At 36.6% G+C, this 19,853-nt stretch overlaps 2 protein-coding genes across 2 annotated transcripts; one reads left to right on the top strand and one right to left on the bottom strand.

The window, feature by feature from the left end:
• The first annotated feature begins 244 nt into the window (after nt 1–244).
• LOC142614763 (beta-amyrin 28-monooxygenase-like) lies at nt 245–17,162 on the top strand. Its single transcript, XM_075787393.1, has 3 exons — nt 245–1,187; nt 15,583–15,770; nt 16,866–17,162. The coding sequence occupies exons 1-3, from the start codon at nt 245–247 to the stop codon at nt 17,160–17,162; spliced, it is 1,428 nt and encodes a 475-aa protein (XP_075643508.1).
• A 1,172-nt stretch (nt 17,163–18,334) lies between these two features.
• LOC142615940 (uncharacterized) lies at nt 18,335–18,847 on the bottom strand. The gene has a single exon (XM_075788842.1). The coding sequence runs from the start codon at nt 18,845–18,847 to the stop codon at nt 18,335–18,337; it is 513 nt and encodes a 170-aa protein (XP_075644957.1).
• Nucleotides 18,848–19,853: the final 1,006 nt, after the last annotated feature.

The raw sequence follows: 19,853 nt of genomic DNA on the forward strand, positions 1-19,853 counted from the left end.
GTTTGATGGCTGACGTGGCGTTTCTGGATCCCTTTTACGCCAGCTCCGGACCTAAGTTATTCTCTTTTAAAAATGCAACCTTTTCAAAAAAAAAAAAAAAAAATAGAGCTACAAAATGTTGATCCAACTCAAAATGCCGTACTAAACACAATTAGGTGCGCCAAGTGCCAACTACCCCTATATCTCTTATTCTAGCTTCAATTTCAACCACTCGTTATTGATTCCTCCCTTGATAACAATAACCATGGCTGCTTTCCTCTTAATCCTATGTTTGATCCCTGTAGTTCTTGCTTTTTCCATCTTGGCTTTCACAAGAAAGTCCAACGATGGTCGTAAAAACCTGGCACCAGGGAGCTTTGGATGGCCTATCATGGGTGAAACCCTTGAGTTCCTATTTGGGAAGCCAGAGAAGTTTGTGTTTGATAGGATGAAGAAGTACAACCCTGATATATTCAAGAGCAAGATTTTTGGTGGGGAAACAGTAGTCATATGTGGACCAAGTGGACACAAATTCTTGTTCGCCAACGAGCAAAAGCTCTTCACTGCATTTCGTCCTCATTCTATGCAAAAGATCTTCCGTTCTTATCAAATGCAAACAGCTGCTCCAGCCCAAATCTCAAGCGATGCTGAGGCCAAAATCCTAAAATCACCTGGGTTTTTGAAGCCCGAAGCATTGGTGAGGTACTTGGGGAAAATGGACTCCATCACGCAGCAACAAATGCAAAGTTATTGGGAAGGAAATGATGTAGTCAAGGCCTTCCCTCTTGCCAAGACTCTAACTTTGAGTCTAGCCTGTAGATTTTTTTTGGGCACTGATGATCCTGAGCGAATTGCTAGACTTGTTAGCAAGTTTGATGATATTACACTTGGGTTGCATTCAATTCCTGTGAAGTTTCCAGGAACTATATTTTACAATGCAAACAAAGCTGCTGCGGCAATCAGAAAGGAGCTAAGGAGTGTTATTCAGGAGAAGAAGTCTGCTATGGCAACAGGACAACCTATGCCGGACATATTGTCACACATGATCATTGCTACTGATCCATCTGGGAAGTACATGCCAGAGGCTGAAATTGCTGATAAGATTATGGGTTTGCTTACTGCTGGGTATAGCACTGTGGCTACTGCCATGACTTTCTTCATGAAATATGTTGGAGAGAGACCCGAAATCTTTGAGAAAATCCTAGCTGGTACCAACTTGATCTCTTCTCCTTTTTAATTCTCCTACTCAGAGTATCTCCAATAACTTCTCTAAATTTTTGTATTGTTTAGACAGTGAACAGTAACATTTACTTTTTATCTATTTATTTTTTCAAATATACATTCTAACAGATTTTTTATCCTTTCTCCATGTCATTTAAATACTATTTCTTCATTCGTTCTTTATTCTTTTTTTAATCTTCATTTATTCTTCCTCTATCCATTTCCAATGACCATATTTTTCAATGAAAAGTATTACGTTTATAACATTTTTTGTAATATTTTCACAATAAAATTTTATGTGAAAAGTTGTTACTAGTTTTAATTTAAACCCACCACTGAAATTATTTTTTTCTCACTAATATTAGTGAGATGAGTTCAAGTTACACCTAGTATAACTCTAAAGAGTTATACATTTTTTAAACCATTGGATTTAAATAGATCTAATGGTAAAAAAAGACCATCATTAATACTAATATACTAATTGATCTCATTTATTATCTTTTATTTAATACATTCCATACTTATTTCTAACCCAACAAAATTTATACATATGACTCTCTCTCTCTCTCTCTCTCTCTCTCTCTCTCTCCTCCACCTGCACGGCCAGATCGTCGGCACCAACAAAAAAAAAAAAAGCCATAGCCATCGGACTTTGTTGAATAACACGACTATTGCTTTTATTTGTTCTCTGTCTCCACGTTTCTCTCTCTAGAGCACTCTCTCTTTCTCCTCCACCGCTCTTCCACCTCCACGAATAGGTTGCCAGCAGCCAAAAAAAAAACTGCCGGACATTGACGTTAAGGGCCCGTTTGGTAAAAGAGTTTGAGTAATGTTGTTTGTAGTTTTTTGAAATACGTGTGGGTGAAAAAATATTTGAAAATGGGTGTAATGTTGTTTAAAAACTGAAAATATGTTGTTTAACTACTCTACCAAATAGGACCTATATATTTTAGAAGAAATCAGTTTGAAATTCTAGTTTGAGCAATAATGTTTCCATCATTTTGTATTTGTGATATTTGTGAAATTTTTATAGAGACTGCACTTTTCGTTGTTGCAATTCAGTTGCAACTTTATAACCATCATAAGAAATGCTATTGCTTACATGACAATAGTGAAATTCTAGCGAATTCATTACAACAATGCAATCCTATTGATTAAGGTAACATACTAATTATCGAAGAATTCTTATCTTCCTTTACTAGAAAATATTTAAAATAAACTGAATTTTTTTTTCAACAGGTGTATTTCAATGAAAGCCATCCTTTGAGGCATTAACACGTGTAGTGGAGAGAGAGAGTCAAATGTATAATTTTTTTTGGGTTTAAAAATAAGTATGGAATGTATTAAATAAGTGATAATAAATGAGATCAATTAGAATATTTGCATTAATGAGGATCCAACGGTAAAAAAAGGTGTAACTTGAATCCATCTCAATATTAGCTAATAATAACCTATTACTTAAGATTTATTGTGAAGATATTGTGGTAGCATTTCCCAATTGTGATTTCTTATTCTTTATATTATTTTTCCTTTCTTTCATCAATACGTTTTTTTTTTCTTGTGATTTCTCCTCCACCCAGGCTTACCCACTCTTATCTCTATCCTCCATTCTTACTTCCATAACACATTCTCCAGCTCTCTTTTTCTACTTAATTCCAGAACATTCTCTAGCTCTCTTTGTGATACATCTCACATAATCTTGATTGCCTTTTGGTGTTATTATCTTCAAACACACACAGACATGCCCTTGCTCCACCACACTGCCACCGCCACTCCTTCTCCTTACTGCGGAGTGCGTGCAGCTAGGGGTGAGGGGTCATATCAGCTTCTATATTTTTTTCCTTGTTCTTGATTAATTGTTGTTTCTGATTTTAGATTTGTCAGATCGGCTTCTATTTTTTTTTCTTGATCTTTTATTATTGTTGTTCTAAATTGTTGTTGTTGTTGTTGTTGTGATTTTAGATTTGTTGTTTAAATTAAATCGGTTTTATGAGAGCAAGAATTGTTTTGTGAGAAGATACAAAGAGAGAGAGTGTGAGGCCCAAAAAAAAATCAAAGAAGAAAGAGAAAGAAGTGATAAAATATTAAGTGTTGGAATTTTTTAATGAAAAAAAATCAGTTGCTAATCTATAGTAGCCCATCAAACTTGACGAGCAGTTGTTCATGAGCAAATTTTTTTTTTTTGAGTTTTATAGAGACTGTTAGAGCTCTCTTTTCCCCTTTTTTCTGGTTTCATTCTCTATATTTTGGCTTTATCTACTCTATTGGAGATGCTCTCTGGCACGTCTTTTTAATTCAACAACATTTACAGATTTGGTAAGGTCCCATTAGATAATTATTAGTGGACCTCCCAGGGGCAGAGGTACAAACAATTGGCCTTCCAAATAAAAACACTAACACAACGTGTGTTAAATACTAATGTTTAGAATTTAACACACTAAACACAAAAAATAACCTTAATGAGATACGTTAAATACCAAATATATTTAGTATTTGCTAAAGTGAGGTTCTAAAAATAGAAGTTTACTATGAGATGTGCTATAAATACTTGTGCTTTTTTATTCAAACTTTCTCCCTCTTTTAAAGAGAATTGAGAACCATGCAAACTTTCTCTCTCTTCTATTACTATTAGGAACAAAAAAGTAAGAATAAAATAAGAATTAAAATGAATGAATAAATAAATAATTTTTAAATAAAATGGTGAAAGAATAGAAGATGTGATGAATGATGTATTGTAAAGTAATGTGTTAAAATAGATAAAATTACTTTTTGATGTGTCAAAATATCATTTTTCTAGAACACTCGATGCTAATGCTCTAATGGATTTAGCCCAATGATACTCCTAAAAAACATTGGTCTAATACTTATAGAGACAACTTTATTTTTCTCCATTTTATTTTTATTGTAAAATGTGTTTTTATATTTTTTAAATTTTTTTATAAAGTTTGACACTAAACATGTTTGGATTTATATTTTTGAACCCATTATGTGGCGATTAAACAAGTCATTAACTCATTAAAAAAAATTTGTGACTAGAACTATACATGAAATGTCTCTTTAGTTGCCACATGATAGATTAGAGCAAGATAGCTTCAAATATATTTGGAGCCAAATTTGTTCCTCCAAGTTTTGGATCATGAAGTTGGGATACATGAATAGCAGAAGACCCTCCATGTCTAATCTACTCAGTGCACCTAAGACCACCAAGCTTCTTAAAGTTGAATTTAATCAACCATGTGTTGGCTTTATTCCATGCCAAATTTGCTTGTAATTCAGCATATAGAAACCCTTTATTTAGGTGGGGATTATGCAAGGGTAGTGTGTGAGAGAGTGTGAAGAAAACTCAAATGTGTGCACTCAAGAAGAGCCTCGCGACTAGATCTCGCGAATGATAAGTCGCCAAAGGTGACACAAGTGTGGAGCATGCAGGGGAGCTGAAGGGTCTCGACAGCTAGAGCACTACAGGACAAAACTTCCAGTTTGGTCAAGCAGTTAGCTCGCGACTCAAACTCGTAACTCGTTCCAGTCGTGAGGTCGAGTCGCCAGAATGCCCTATTTGGATGAAAACTGACTTTTCACATTCCTCATAAATACTCTTATTCCCACGAAATGTAAGTATGGCTATTCAGAGAGAAAAACCCTAGATAAGTTTTCTACAACACACTCACCCTGTTAGAGAGAGAGCTATTCATTCTTAGAGAGAAATCTTTATAGTCTCTTTTCATTCCCTCTCCCATTGTTATACCCATTGAAAGGAGATTTGTATCCAAATACTACCCATACTCATTTAGAGTGTTGAGTGTTTTTGGAGATTTGGGAAGCATTGGAAGATGCTAAGGATGGCAGATGCAATGGGCGATTGCGGGATCCGGTAAGATAGAGAAGACAAGGTTCGGCGTAACCTTGTTGGAGCAAGAAGCTTGGAGGGCTCAGGTGCACTGGGTAGATTAGGCTTGAAGGGTCTTCTGCTATTCATGTATCCTAACTTTATTCTCTAGTGGATTATTGACCGCTTGGAAGGCGGTGGAGAGGTTTCCTCTTCGATAACACATCGGCGTGTTATCTTTGTGTTTGCATCTCTCTTCCCTTTCTCTTTACCTTTTAATTACTACTGTGTTTGTGATTAAATATGGTTTAGAGTGTGTTACCATTTTGGTCATAGATTATATCTTATTTTCCGCACATATATTGTTTGATTATAAACTTGTGTTGGTAATTTTGATTTGGGGGTCTAAACGTTCATAGGTGTTTTACACACTAATTGAACTTTCAAGGGTTATGCCGAACCTTGTCTTCTCTAGCTTACCGGATCCTGAAATCGCTCATTGCATCAATCAAATGAATTGGCCCCTTTTGAACTGCTTCTCAAGCACTAAAATACCTCCTCACTGATATGGGTATGGTAAGATAGGATTTGGGTAAATGTACCTCTCAAGGATATGTCAATGGAGAGGGTGAGAGTAAAGGAATTTGGAGAATCAAAGGATGAAAATTATGGATGAGTCAATCTTGTTTTTCTCTAGGGTTTCTCTCTTAAAATTCTCTCTAGAAGCTCTCTACATTTCTTGGGTATAAGGGTATTTATAGTAGTGTGTATGAGGAATACGAAAAGTCAGTTTCAACCTCGCGACTCGAACAAGTCGTGAGTCTAAGTCGCGAGCTAACTGTCTTGCTAGACTGGAAGTTTTGTCCTATAGTACTCTAGCTGTCGTGACCTTTCAGCTCCCCCTACATGCTTCACACGTGTGCCATTCTAGCGACTTGCTAATCACGAGCCAGTAGCGAGATCCAGTCGCGAGACTCTTTTGAATTGCACACATCTTAAGGTTTCTTCACACTCTCTCACATACTACCTTTACATAACTCCCACCTAAATATAGGGTATCTAATTGCTAAATTACAATCAAATTTGGCACGAAATAAAGCCAACACATGATTGAATAAATCTAACCTTACAATCTCCTCCTTTGGCTATTCCGTGACAAAACCCTAAAACAGACTCTAGACTTAACATGTGAGTTGGAAACAGTTGTCAAAACTCACTCACACCTAACTCTAGAAACTGTGAAGGTCTTGTACCATACGACCAAGTTTTTCCTAAAAAAATAACACAAGATGATGACTGTAAGCAGAAATCTTGAAGTGCATATGGAGCAAGCACAATGCGATCAAGTAGTAAAGATTAAAGAAATAAAGCATGACTTGACCAAACATGAACAATCACTATAAATAGTGATCACAATAAACATTCACACAAGGAATAAACATCCGGACATGCAGGCTAATAAGCTCAATGCCAAGTATCATTTGCATGTCCAACACTTAATCGACACAAAAACACAAAGTAGTTGCATCAAGGATATAAAATCCAACAAGGGCACAAGAGTGAAGTACTAAAGAAAATGCATAACATTAACTAAAAGTACTAAGATACAAAGCAAAGGTACAAAACAAAGTAAGCATAGTCAAGTACACAACATTAGTCATGAAATATAAATAAAGACTATAAAACACATAAAACACATGAAACACAATATTAAATAAGCTTGCTGCGACTGCTTTTCTTGCTACTCTTGCTCTTCATCTCCAATGCTTCCCCTTTGATCTAGCTCTCTCTCCCCCTATCATGACACTCCCCCGTAAGTTATCTCCCCCTTTTTGTTATGGAATAGCTAGTCTTCATCTTCCTCTAGCTTCCTTTGGATTTGGTCCAACTGAGTTTGGAGAGATGTGAACTTTGTATCAAAATAGGTGTGGTGAGAATACATGATAAATGCTAGACCGAATACTTTAGTGCTAAGGTCTTGCATAGAAGCAAGTATGTTGTCCAACTTTTCATCATTCGAGTGTGAACTAGATTGTGCACCACCTTGAGGAGCATTACATTCTTGCTTGACCCCCTTTTTGCTATGACCAATGCTAGCATTGAGAGTTCGAATGTTGATAGGACTTGGTTGAGGGTAGGGACACTCATCTTCCATTGAATGAACACCTTTGAGCTTCAATATTTTTTAAATGAGGAAGCAAAAAGGAACGCAATTCCTTGAGGCAGGTCTTTCAGCAGTTTTGCTCAAAATATGGAAGATATGAGAGCAAATATCAATTTCTTCTTCATTGACCAGGTCACTAAGGAACAAAGCTTTACCAAGATTCATATGTCCGGTGCTGGAATGAGGGTAGAGGTTGTGGAACATGAGTGTTGTGAGAACCCTTAATTCAGGAGATAGTGATGAAACACTAATTGATTTCCCATTGGGAGAGAACTCCAAGTTCACTCCTAGAGTTTTCTAAAGTAAATCCTCTTCCGGATACAAGTCATCATACACCGGTGGCTTTGGGAACATTGGTTGGTTGATGTGCAAGATATCCGTAAGATAGGTCGGTGTCATTGTGAAACTCTTTCCTCGAACCCAACATTCCAACTCATCTCCTTTTGAAATAGCATTTGCATAAAATTCCTTGACCATATTTTCATATGGTTCCTCAAAGCTGGTCAAAAGAAAGTTCCAATCCTTGGTGGCGAACCATTTCGGAATGTTTGTATAAAGAAGAGAGGCTTGATCCACCACCCTTTCCACCAACATGGAAGCATCCCTAAAGTAACTGTCATTTCTTTGAGCTGCTGCATAGGATCTAAACTTCTCGGTATCATAAAAGCCTGTGGATGACCGAGTCTTCTTGGACTTAGGGGTGAAGTTGTCAAGATCGATCGCAGGTTCTTTGCCCTTGTTGCCACTTCCTTTTACTACTGATTTCTTGAAAGGAGACATCATCAAGCTGTATCATGTAATATTGAAGAGCAAGATGATACACAAAAAACAACAAACTTGTTTAGCAACAAGTTAGTCCCTAAGAAGAGATTTTGAATTAACACCCTAAAAACATACACACACACACACACACACAGGGGAAATCAAAGAAAATTGACATGTGACAACATATATCATCAAGATATGATGGAATCATGAAGATAAGCACTCAAACATGTCAAAATGTGTGTGTGTGTGTGTGTGTGTGTGTGTGCATCAAATGCAAAAATATGCAAATTAGAGCAAATTAGGGCAAAGTGTAAAAACACATAATCATATGATGTTTCAAAATCAAAGAAACAAGATTATCTCGAGAGCCTTTGTATTCCATGAAATCCACGGAAATACAAGAAAATGTTAATGAAACATTTTATCATGGACATGATATGCACAACACAACACAACCATGGTATAATGCACAACAATGAAGAACAAACATGAAAAACATGTTGAATAGGCATTATACAAACAAGATCAACAAAACCCATATGGAAAACTCAACAAAACATCATTTAAACCATATTCAAACATCATATTTTCAAATCACATCACAAACACAAAATCCAAGAAATCTAGGGTTAGAAACATGAAATACTTTTGGAAAAAAAAAAATCCATACCTTTTCTTGAAGATTGATGAAGAAAATGGAGGTTTTGTGAGTGAAAATGGAGGTTTTGGAAGAGGGAGAGGCAGACAAGATGATGAACAGTCACGAGATGCGAGGGAAAAATGAAAAGTTTTTGAAAACTGCTTTGAAAATAACCCTCATTGTGTAAAACATGCGTTTTCCGTGACTGGTAAGAGTCGTGACCAAGTCACCAAGTCAAGCCGCCAGAAACCCGTGTGACAAAGTTTGAAAAAAATTTCTAAGTGTTTTTCACGACTGGAAGGTCCACTCGCGAGAAAGTCACGAAGGGAGTCGCGAATCATTCTGAGTAAACTCGCGACTGGAGCTTCCACTCGCAAACCAGTTGCCAAACTGAGCAACGAAGATGACAAAAACCCAGAAATTTTGAAAATTTTCTAAGTCTTTTTCGCGACTGGGGAGTTGACTCGCCAATGAGTCGCAAAAGCTTCTGAGTAAGCTCACGACTGGAGTGACTCGCGAGAGTGAGTCGCCAAAATAGAGTTTCATAGTTTTTGAAATTTTTGAAAATTTTTAAAACAAAAACACTTTCCAAAAAAAATTAGAACACTCAAAAATCCTTTTGTGTTTGATCAACATATGATTGAGCATGTGCAACACATTTAATCAAGTACAATCACGCAAATGAATAAGGCATTCATTGAACATAGACATGTGTGATGTGTGTGGATATCAAATGTTAGATAGTCCTTAGTCTAATGTGAAGTTTCAATGATCAATTTAACCAAGACATACACAATTAACACTAGGAAGAGTGACCAATCTCCATTATAAAAATATGCATATATGACATCACAAAAAACTTGATTACATAACTTTAAAGCTTTTCATTTGGCTTCGAACACATCATAACATTTGATCATTTTTTATCTTTACATCTCTTTTTGAGATCGATGCTTGAAATTTTGATATTTCAATTTGATGAACAAGCCTTTAGCTTTTTGGGGCATCATACATTTTCATAAAAGTCACTTTTCCTTTTTTCCTAGTTAAGTACTAGTATATGTGACGGCTTTTGCAGCTTATTATCTCTTTTCGTTTTGATATTTACATTGGTTGAGCTCTTTAAACAAAAAAATAAAAGGGTGAGAAGATATATAGGCACAAGTCTATGCAAGTCTCAAAATCAACAAAACCATTGACTAATCATTCATGACAAGTTTAAATATTTATTTACAACAGTCACATAGATGTCAAGATTTTTTCCATAATGATATGAGTGCATAAAGAACAAGCTACGCTCATAAATGCATAAAGCCATTTGTATGAAGGTACAAGGAAAAACATGCGTGTGACAAAACATAATAATGCCGATCAAACTTTTTGGATTTTCTAATGCTTATGCATGTGTACCCTTCTTTGTCCACACGACACGTGTGTTTTGGGTGATATCCTTAGAGGATTGGGTACTTGAGTTATAGTTCTCAAACCTTAGGGTGAAGTTTGCCAAGCAAGAAGTGATGGTGTCTATCATCTTCATTACATCTCCAATGTTAGACTCAGCTTCTCCCCCTTTCGATTGCTTGAAGTTCCCTTTGCCATTTCTTTGTCCTCTTGGCCTTTGATGGCTTCCATTCTTTAATGCCCAAAGCTTGTAGCAGTTGGGTCTAGTGTGACCTTGGATTCTACAATGGTGACAAAAGTGTTGAATTTTCGGTCCCCCCTTTGTGACTTTGGAAGAGATTTTCCTTTCGCCTTAAGTTTAGCCACTGCTGGGTTTGGAGCCTTTGTTGAAACCCGTTGAGCAATCACCTTTGGTGTCTTTTCATACTTCACTTTCTCAACAGTTGAAGTTGTTATTATTGGTTCCTTTACTTTTACAAACTTCATCTCCTTAGACAAAATGGTGCTTGAACTAGCCTCTCCGGTGTATCCTAAGCCACTTTTGTCCGAAAAGGGCATTTAATGTGCAAGCACTTCATCAAGCTTTTTGGAGGAAACCCACTCAACTTTAGCATTAGTTTGAATCACCTCAAGCTCAAGAAACTTTATCTTTGAATAGGCTTCAGTTAGTTCTCCGTTCAGCATCTCGACTTCACATTTGGTCTCCTTGTAACGCACTAAAAGACTTTTGTAATCTTGCTCTGCTCTCTTCATTTTCTTGATGGCTACATTAGCCACTTTTGCATAGTCACCGGTCTTCTTAAGGAGATTCCTATAGGTTTCTTGCAACCCCATTGTTTTTTCATCTTCCTCATCATCAAATTCCTCTACTATCCCCATCGACTCCACTTTCGTGTGCTCACCAAGCTCTTCCACTAATACACTCAAATCATCCAAAGATTCCATGGGAGCAATGGTCATAAATGTGGAGTAGTTTCCTTCTCTGTCACAGCTTTCTTCCGAGTCTGAATTAGACGAGTCTGTGTCACTAAGGGTAGTTGCATACACTTTACCTTTTTCTCTCAAATAGTTGGGACACTCCTTCTTGAGATGTCCATGACCGTTGCATTCATAGCATATGATTCCTTGAGAGGATTGAGAATCCTTCCCATATTTTTTCTTGAAATCCAGGAATTTGGGACTTTTCCCTTCTCAACAAACTTTCCATTCTTTTTGAACTTTTAGAACTTTCAGAAGTTCTTAACAAGATATGCCACATCTTTTTCAATCTCATCATTATCTGAGGAGTCTTGAGCTTCTACTTTCTCATTTATTGTCTTTAAACCAAGGGATTTGCTCTTCCCTTGTGATGGTAGAGATAGCTCATAGGTTTAAAGAGAGTCAATGAGTTCTTGAATTTTGATCTCATCAAGGTCTTTGCTCTCTTTGATGGCAGTGACCTTTGCACGAAAGCTCTCCGGTAATGATCATAGGATCTTCCTCACAATCTTGGAGTCCTCTGTCTTTTCTCCTAAGTTGAATTTCCCAATCATCACTTCATTAGCTTCCCATAAAATGAGTCGAATGACTCATCTTCAGCTCTTCGAAGTGTGTGATAAGCATTTGCAACTTAGTGTCTTTCACCTTTTTGGTGCCTTCATAGATCATCTCCAAGATTTGCCACGCTTCTTTGGCAATTGTGACATGATAAATCCTGTGAAATTTATCAGGGGGAATACCAAAGAAATAGCATCTAAAGCCTTGCTATTAGCATTAGCTGCCGTAAGAGCTGCCTTATCCAATGTGGATTTAGCAGCCTCTCTAGCCTAGTACATCCTATCTCCATAGCATCCCAAACACTTTCATCAATGGAACATAGAAATGCTCTCATACGAACTTTCCAAAAAGTATAGTTGCTCCCATCAAAGTATGAAGGAGCATTAAGCGATTGAGATCGATCCATCTCAAAAAGGAGTCTAGAATCTCACTTAGGTAATGAAACCACAGCAAGTGAACCCGCTTTGATACCAATTGAAAGTTCAAATAGTGTGTAAAATAGTTATGAACTTTTAGACCCCCAAATACAAAAATACCAACACAAGCTTATAATCAAACAATATATGTGCGGAATACGAAATATAAGCTATATCCAAATTGGTAAAACACTCTAAACCATAGTTAATCACAAAGGGGGAGATTGTAAGGTTGAATTTATTCAATCATGTGTTGGCTTTATTCTGTACTAAATTTTCTTGTAATTTAGCAATTAGATACCCAGTATTTAGGTACGAATTATGTAAAGGTAGTGTGTGAAATAGTGTGAAGAAAACTAGAGATATGTCTAATTCAAAAGAGTCTTGCGACTGGATCTCGTGACTGGCAAGTCGTCAGAATGGCACACGTGTGAAGCATGCAAGGGGAACTGAAGGGTCACGACAACGAGAGCACTACAAGACAAAACTTTTAGTCTGGCAAGACAGTTAGCTCTCGACTCAGACTCACGACTCGTTCCAGTCGTGAGGTTGAGTCACCAGAATGCCCTGTTTGGTTGAAACTAACTTTTTGCATTCCTCATACACACTACTATAAATACCCTTATTCGCATGAAATGTGGAGAGCTTCTAGAGAGAATTTTGAGAGAGAAACCCTAGAGAAAAACAAGATTGACTCATCCACAATCTTCATCCTTTGATTCTCCAAATTCCTTTACTCTCACCCTCTCCATTAACATATCCTTAAGAGGTACATTTAGCCAAATCCTATCTCACCATACCCGTATCAGTGAGGAGATATTTTGGTGCTTGGGAAGCAGTTCAGAAGGGACCAATTCATTTGGTTGATGCAATGAGCGATTGCAGGATCTGATAAGCCAGAGAAGACAAGGTTCAGCGTAACCCTTGAAAGTTAAATTAGTGTGTAAAACACCTATGAACGTTTAGACCCCCAAATCAAAATTACCAACACAAACTTATAATCAAACAATATATGTGTGGAAAATGAAACATAATCTACAACCAAAATGGTAACACAATCTAAACCATATTTAATCACAAACATAGCAGTAATTAAAAGATAAAGAGTAAGGGAAGAAAGATGCAAACAAAAGGATAACACGGCGATGTGTTATCGAAGAGGAAACCGAAGAAGTTGGCGAAAAACCTCTCTACCGCCCTCTAAGCGGTCAATAATCCACTAGAGAATAAAGTAATAGTAGAAGACCCTTCTAGCCTAATCTACCCAGTGCACCTAAGCCCTCCAAAAATTTTTCTCCAATAGGGTTACGTCGAACCTTGTATTTTTTAGCTTACCGGATCCCGCAATCGCCCATTACATCAACCAAATGAATTGGTCCCTTCTGAACTGCTTCCCAAGCACCAAAATACCTCCTCATTGATATGGGTATGGTGAGATAGGATTTGGCTAAATGTACCTCCATTGACATATCCTTGAGAGGTACATTTAGCCAAATCCTATCTCACCATACCCATATCAGTGAGGAAATATTTTGGTGCTTGGGAAGCAGTTCAGGATGGACCAATTCATTTGGTTGATGCAATAGGCGATTGCAGAATCCGGTAAGTTAGAGAAGACAAGGTTTGGTGTAACCCTTGAAAGTTAAATTAGTGTGTAAAACACCTATGAACATTTAGACCCCTATATCAAAATTACCAACACAAGCTTATAATCAAATAATATATGTGTGGAAAATGAAATATAATCTATGACCAAAATGGTAACACAATATAAACCATATTTAATCACAAACACAAAAATAATTAAAAGGTAAAGAGTAAGGGAAGAGAAATGCAAATAAAAGGATAACACGGCGATGTGTTATCGAAGAGGAAACCGAAGAACTTGGCGAAAAACCTCTCTGCCGCCCTCTAAGCAGTCAATAATCCACTAGAGAATAAAGCCAGGATACATGGATAGTAGAAGACCCTCCTAGCCTAATTTAGCCAGTGCACCTAAACCCTCCAAGCTTTTTGCTCCAACAGGGTACGTTGAACCTTGTCTTCTCTAGCTTACTGGATCCTGCAATCGCCCATTACATCAACCAAATGATTTGGTCCCTTCTAAACTGCTTCCCAAGCACCAAAATATCTCCTCACTGATATAGGTATGGTGAGATAGGATTTGGCTAAATGTACCTCTCAAGAATATGTCAATAGAGAGAATGAGAGTAGAGGAATTTGGAGAATCAAAGGATGAAGATTGTGGATGAGTCAATCTTGTTTTTCTATATGGTTTCTCTCTTAAACTTCTCTCTAGAAGCTCTCTACATTTCGTGGGTATAAGGGTATTTATAGTAATGTGTATGAGGAATACGAAAATTCAGTTTCAACCAAACAGGGCATTCTGGCGACTCAACCTCATGACTGGAGGTTTTGTTTTGTTGTACTTCAGCTGTCGTGACCCTTTAGCTCCCCCTGCATGCTTTACACGTGTGCCATTCTGGCGACTTGCCAATTGCGAGCCAGTCACGAGATCTAGTCACGAGACTCCTTTGAATTGCACACATTTTGAGTTTTCTTCATACTCTCTCACACACTAGCTTTACATAATTCTCACCTAAATACAAGAACACAAGGTATCTAATTGCTAAATTACAAGCAAATTTAGCACGAAATAAAGCCAACACGTGATTGAATAAATTCAACCTTACATTTTTGAAAACTTCATTAGTTCAATTGAAATGCTTTTTACTTACTTTGGTATACAATTTGATAATTTGTATTGAGAATGAAATTTTTTAAGAATTTCACTTTGAAAATGGTAAAATATGAATTTTATTCTATGAAAAGTCATCATTAAACATAATTTTGATAGAAGACAGTAAGCTCTTTTTATTTTATTTTTATGGTGTGTATATATATAACTTATCAAATAAAAAAGTGTGTGTATGTGTGTGTAGAAGATTATCTTGACTAATATATTAGTGTCGCGCAACTCGGCCATCCCAAACAAAAATTCCTAACTTTGACCTTGGTCTAGGAGGAGAATTTGAATCTTGATCTTGTAAAGGATGAGATCAAGTAATAGAGACTAACTTACAAGATTCTGTTGGGCTTTGTGGAGCCTAGTTGTGTTTAATCTGGTTGATGATCCGACTCGATCCGAATAATGTTGCGTGGTTTTTAATGGAAGTTTTCTGAGGCTTAGTCCATGGAGTGGCCCAAGCCGCCGCGCTCATTGTGAATCCTGTGCATAGGATATAGAAAAACACTATTTTTGGTGATTAGGGTTGTTGTTGTTGTTTTTGAGAGAGTAAAAAAAAAAAAAAAACTATAGCCGCACTTTGTATTTTTCCTTGATAATAGTGAAATTCCTGCAACTCCATGGACGTAGGGAAATTGCCGAACCACGTAAATACTGTTTTGTGCGTGTAATTATTTTTCTTTAGCATGTGTTTTCTCTAATTTTTGTTTCTTACAGGTTTGAGAATTTCGTGTAATTTCCCTACAGATTCTTGACTTGTTAAAAGCTGGTTAAACTAGAATTACATTAAGATTATAAAAAACTATGTATATGCAAAATAAGTGGGACAAAGACTCTAATATAACTACTAATGGAATTTCTTTTTACTGTAATTTATGAAACCAGAGCAATTGGAGGTGTCAGCTGCAAAAAAGCCTGGAGACTTATTGGAGTGGGATGACATACAGAAAATGAAGTATTCATGGAACGCGATAAATGAAGTGATGAGGCTTACACCACCACTTCAGGGTACTTTCAGGGAAGCCCTAACTGATTTTACCTATGCTGGTTGCACAATTCCAAAGGGGTGGAAGGTACGTACATGAATTTAAACTATTACAATGTTAATATGAATGTAACTAACATGTAATGGGCCTAGGAATAATATATTCCGCATTTATATAATACTAGTGGATGTCCCGCGCGATGCGCGTGTTTGTTATTAGTTATTTTATAATACTCATGTGTATTATAATGTTTGGAAAATTAATTTCAATTATGTATTATACATCACTAAAATAATGAATGAAAAAAAATTGTAACACAATATATCCATAAGTAACAATAATTAATTAGACTCTAAAAATGTCACTACATGCCCTTTTTTGTTTGATCACGTGTACATGTATATAATTCTTACATTTGACTGTTTCCAATATAAATTTTTTTATTATTTCATTTTCTTTTTTAAGAAGTATTTATTTATTTTTTTAAAGAAAACACATGAACTTTTGAATTCTAAACATCTAAGATTAAAGGTTTCTAATTCTTAAAACTAAATATACATGTGAAGAGATTAAAAAAAAACAATAATTGAACAGGGAAATGTAAACTTATACTATTTCGTATCTTAAGTTTAATTATACTTACATCTGAGTCCCTTAATCACTTACAAATATTAAACACTTTCCATAATATAAATAAAAACAAAAAACACATTCCTTTTAAAAACCCCATATGTTGTGAAAGTATTGTATTAAGCTTTGATAATGTTGTTAAGGAGTTTGAAGCATATGACCTGAAACCAAAAGCAATTTCATACTCTTTTGACACTAATTTCTCACTTTTTGTCTCTCTATCTCTCCAGTCCTATTTTTCTTTTGGCCTTTTGATATTTTGTGAAACTGGAATATATAAAAGAACATGAAAAATAACATTGAATGGAGAAAACCTTTCATTTATTAAATTAATGAAATTAAAAGTGGAAGAGTTCAAGAAGTTGAAAAAGGGAGTAGAACCAAATCATTAATTTTCTACATTTATGGCTTAAACTGATCATTGATAAGAAGATGAGAGGTGAAAAGCTAAATGAGAAAGTACTCATACAAAGCGCCATGTGGCAAAACCTCATGCACTTCTGCATGAGGTCTCTGCTTTTATATATATATTGATTATATTATTTTTGGCAGGTATATTGGACAGTCAGTACCACAAATAAGAACCCAGAGTTCTTTCCAGAGCCAGAAAAATTTGACCCGTCAAGGTATGAGGATTCTAATACAATTCCACCATTCACATTTGTTCCATTTGGTGGTGGACCTCGTATGTGCCCTGGGAAAGAGTACGCTCGGCTAGCAATACTCACTTTTGTTCACAATGTGGTGAAGAAGTTTAAATGGGAGGTGATCCTTCCTGATGAGAAGATTATAAGTGACATGATGCCAATTCCGGCGAAAGGACTTCCAATTCGTCTTCGAAGTCACTAAAAATATTTCTCTTTTAATTTGTGTAGAAAAATAAAGAAACATTTCTTATGCTATTGGAATTCATTCCAGAAGTCAAATTTAAATATTTAAATTCACGTAAACACCTTAATTTGGAGTCAGTTTAGATTCTAAAGCTCCAAAGGAATGTGGCTTGTTTAATTGCCATTTCTCTCTCTCTCTCTCTCTCTCTCTCTCTCTCTCTCTGTTACAAAAATGTAGGGGGGAGGGGGGGGGGGGAAGGGGATGGCCGAATAAGTGAATGATGATATGGACATTTACTAGTTCGTTTGGAAAAGATACTTTGTTTGATCCTATATTTTACTATTTTATTTTATCCTTTCATATTTTAAGAATTCTCGATTTGGTTATGAATTTTTTAAACTTATTTATCATTGGGTGTTTACGATGATATAACTTATTTATCTTGAAAGAAAGCACCGTCATTGTAAGGTTCATGTGTTTTGGTATTGTTAAACAATGCTAAATTATGCGTCTTTTATTGAGTTTTTTTGTGTCTTAAAGTTGTAATTTAGGACCACATTGAAAGCACAAAGTTTGCTTAAGAAAAACTCAAGAAAAGTGCATTTTCAACATGTGCCTCGATAGCAACCTTGATACCTTTTCGATCTATCGGGACCCTTCTTAGTACCACCTTGATCTATTGAGCCCCCCATCAAGCAATTATGATTGTGTTGAGTTAAATTGATTTTCTCATATCTCAAATTGTCATAACATGAGAAACTTGTGCAATCTTGCGATGTTTTCACACACACACACACACCTTCGTCCAGAGGAACGTCTTCTAGTACTTTAGTGGGCTCTGTAACAACCCTTCTTTCTTCTATATTCATCGTCTGCACATGCTCATCCATAGCCAACATGGTTAAGTAGTATTCTCTAGCTGCTAACTGATCTCTTTGCACTTGTCCTATCCCATAATTTGTTGGAAACTTGACAGATAGGTGGTAGGTAGATGTCACTGCCTTCCAATTATTCAAAGTTGGTCGTCCAATGATGGCATTGTAAGAAGATGGACAATCTATGATGAGGAAATTTACTTCTTTAGCTATCTGTTGTGGATACGCCCCTAACACGACGGGTAGAGTAATAGTGCCCACTGGTTGTACTTTCATTCCTCCAAATCCAACTAAGGGTGAATTCACTAGACAAACTTAATCTCGTCCAAGCCTCATCTGTTGGAAGGCGGGGCAATATAGGATATTTGCTAAACTCCCATTATCTATTAGCATCTTTCTAGTCGTGTAGTCTGCAATGAGCAAGGTCACAACGATTGCATCGTCATGTGGATGATGGACCCTCCTAGCATCCTCGTCCGTGAAGGTGATAGCTTGCTTGTCTACCCCCTTCGTCCTTGGTGGTCGTCTAGAGAGCTGGACGTTCTGTACCACCTCTAGGTAGGTCTTCCTTGACTTGGAAGATTGTCCTACTAAAGTTCCTCCTACAGTAACTCTTATTTCTCTAAGTGGGGGCCGTGATGGCTCTTCTACCTTTCCCTTTAACTTCTCATCCTTATGATCTCGTCCAAGAAAATTTCTCAACTTTCCCTGCCTAATGAGATTCTCAACATATTGCTTCAAATCATAGCATTCGTCCGTATCATGCCCATGGTCTCTATGGAAGCGGCAATACTTGTTCTTATTACGCTTATTAAGATCTCCCTTCATCTTCTCCAGCTACTTTAAGGATGGGTCGTCTTTGATCTGCATAAGCACTTAATCAAGTGGAACGTTCAAGAGCGTGTAATGTAGGCTTCTTCCTGAAGATGAATTTGCCTTCCTATTGTCTTTATCCTTCTTCTCTCTCGTCCGGGCCTTCTTTGGACGAGGGTATTGTTTAGAGTGACGTGGAAGCTTCGCTTCAATCCGTCCTGCTTTCTTCCTCTTCTTGGCAATGATCGCATCTTCCGCATTCATGAAGCTTTGGGTTGAGTGGACGAGTTCAGCCATGGTCTGTGGCTCTTATTCATAGAGCTTGTGGATGAATAGATCTAAACTGACTCCATTGTGGAAGGTTGCCAAATGCAGCTTATCATCCATCTCATTCACAGTCAAAGCTTGTGGTTTTTATTCATAGAGCTTGTGGGGATAGGATAACTAAAATCCTTCACTTCACTTTCCTACTAAAAGAGAAAAGTAGTTCACATTAAACAACTCTGACCTGATATTGAGGGAAATGACCAGTGAAAAAAGAAAAGGATAACGCAAAAAGATTGAATCCTATATTTGTTCTCCAGTGAACTTGCAGTCTGCCAACATGTGAACGAAGGTTGAACATGTAAAAGAACAGGTCTAGATGATCTCCATCATTTCCAAGAATAGTGAATGCCTCATTATTCATCAACAATCAAATTGACATTTCTAAAAGCATTGAAAGTAAGTCAAGTGCTCCATAAGTTTTATCACATTTGGTGTCCCCTTCAGCTACAAGTAATAAAATTGACTTTTGAGTTTATACACTCAATAAGAAATTCATACATACATGCTTAGCACACTAAAAGAATCTCAGGCGATTTGAAATCAGAAAATTTCCAGCTCTGAAACTCATGCACCATGAATTAACATCAGAGAGCACTAGGAATTTAGTTTAGAACTGAAGATCCATATATGTTAATACTGAAAATGGATTCCTTCATAATCTTCATTATCCAAAATTAGTAGGGTGACATCCCAA

The sequence above is a fragment of the Castanea sativa genome, chromosome 11 (assembly GCF_040712315.1).
Source record: "Castanea sativa cultivar Marrone di Chiusa Pesio chromosome 11, ASM4071231v1".
NCBI classification, from domain to species: Eukaryota; Viridiplantae; Streptophyta; class Magnoliopsida; order Fagales; family Fagaceae; genus Castanea; species Castanea sativa.

Coding starts and splice junctions, on each gene's coding strand:
- LOC142614763 (XM_075787393.1), top strand. CDS start 245: ATGGCTGCTTTCCTCTTAATCCTATGTTTGATCCCTGTAGTTCTTGCT. Junction 1,188..15,582: donor CTTTGAGAAAATCCTAGCTG/GTACCAACTTGA, acceptor TTATGAAACCAG/AGCAATTGGAGGTGTCAGCT. Junction 15,771..16,865: donor CAATTCCAAAGGGGTGGAAG/GTACGTACATGA, acceptor TATTTTTGGCAG/GTATATTGGACAGTCAGTAC.
- LOC142615940 (XM_075788842.1), bottom strand. CDS start 18,847: ATGAAGGGAGATCTTAATAAGCGTAATAAGAACAAGTATTGCCGCTTC.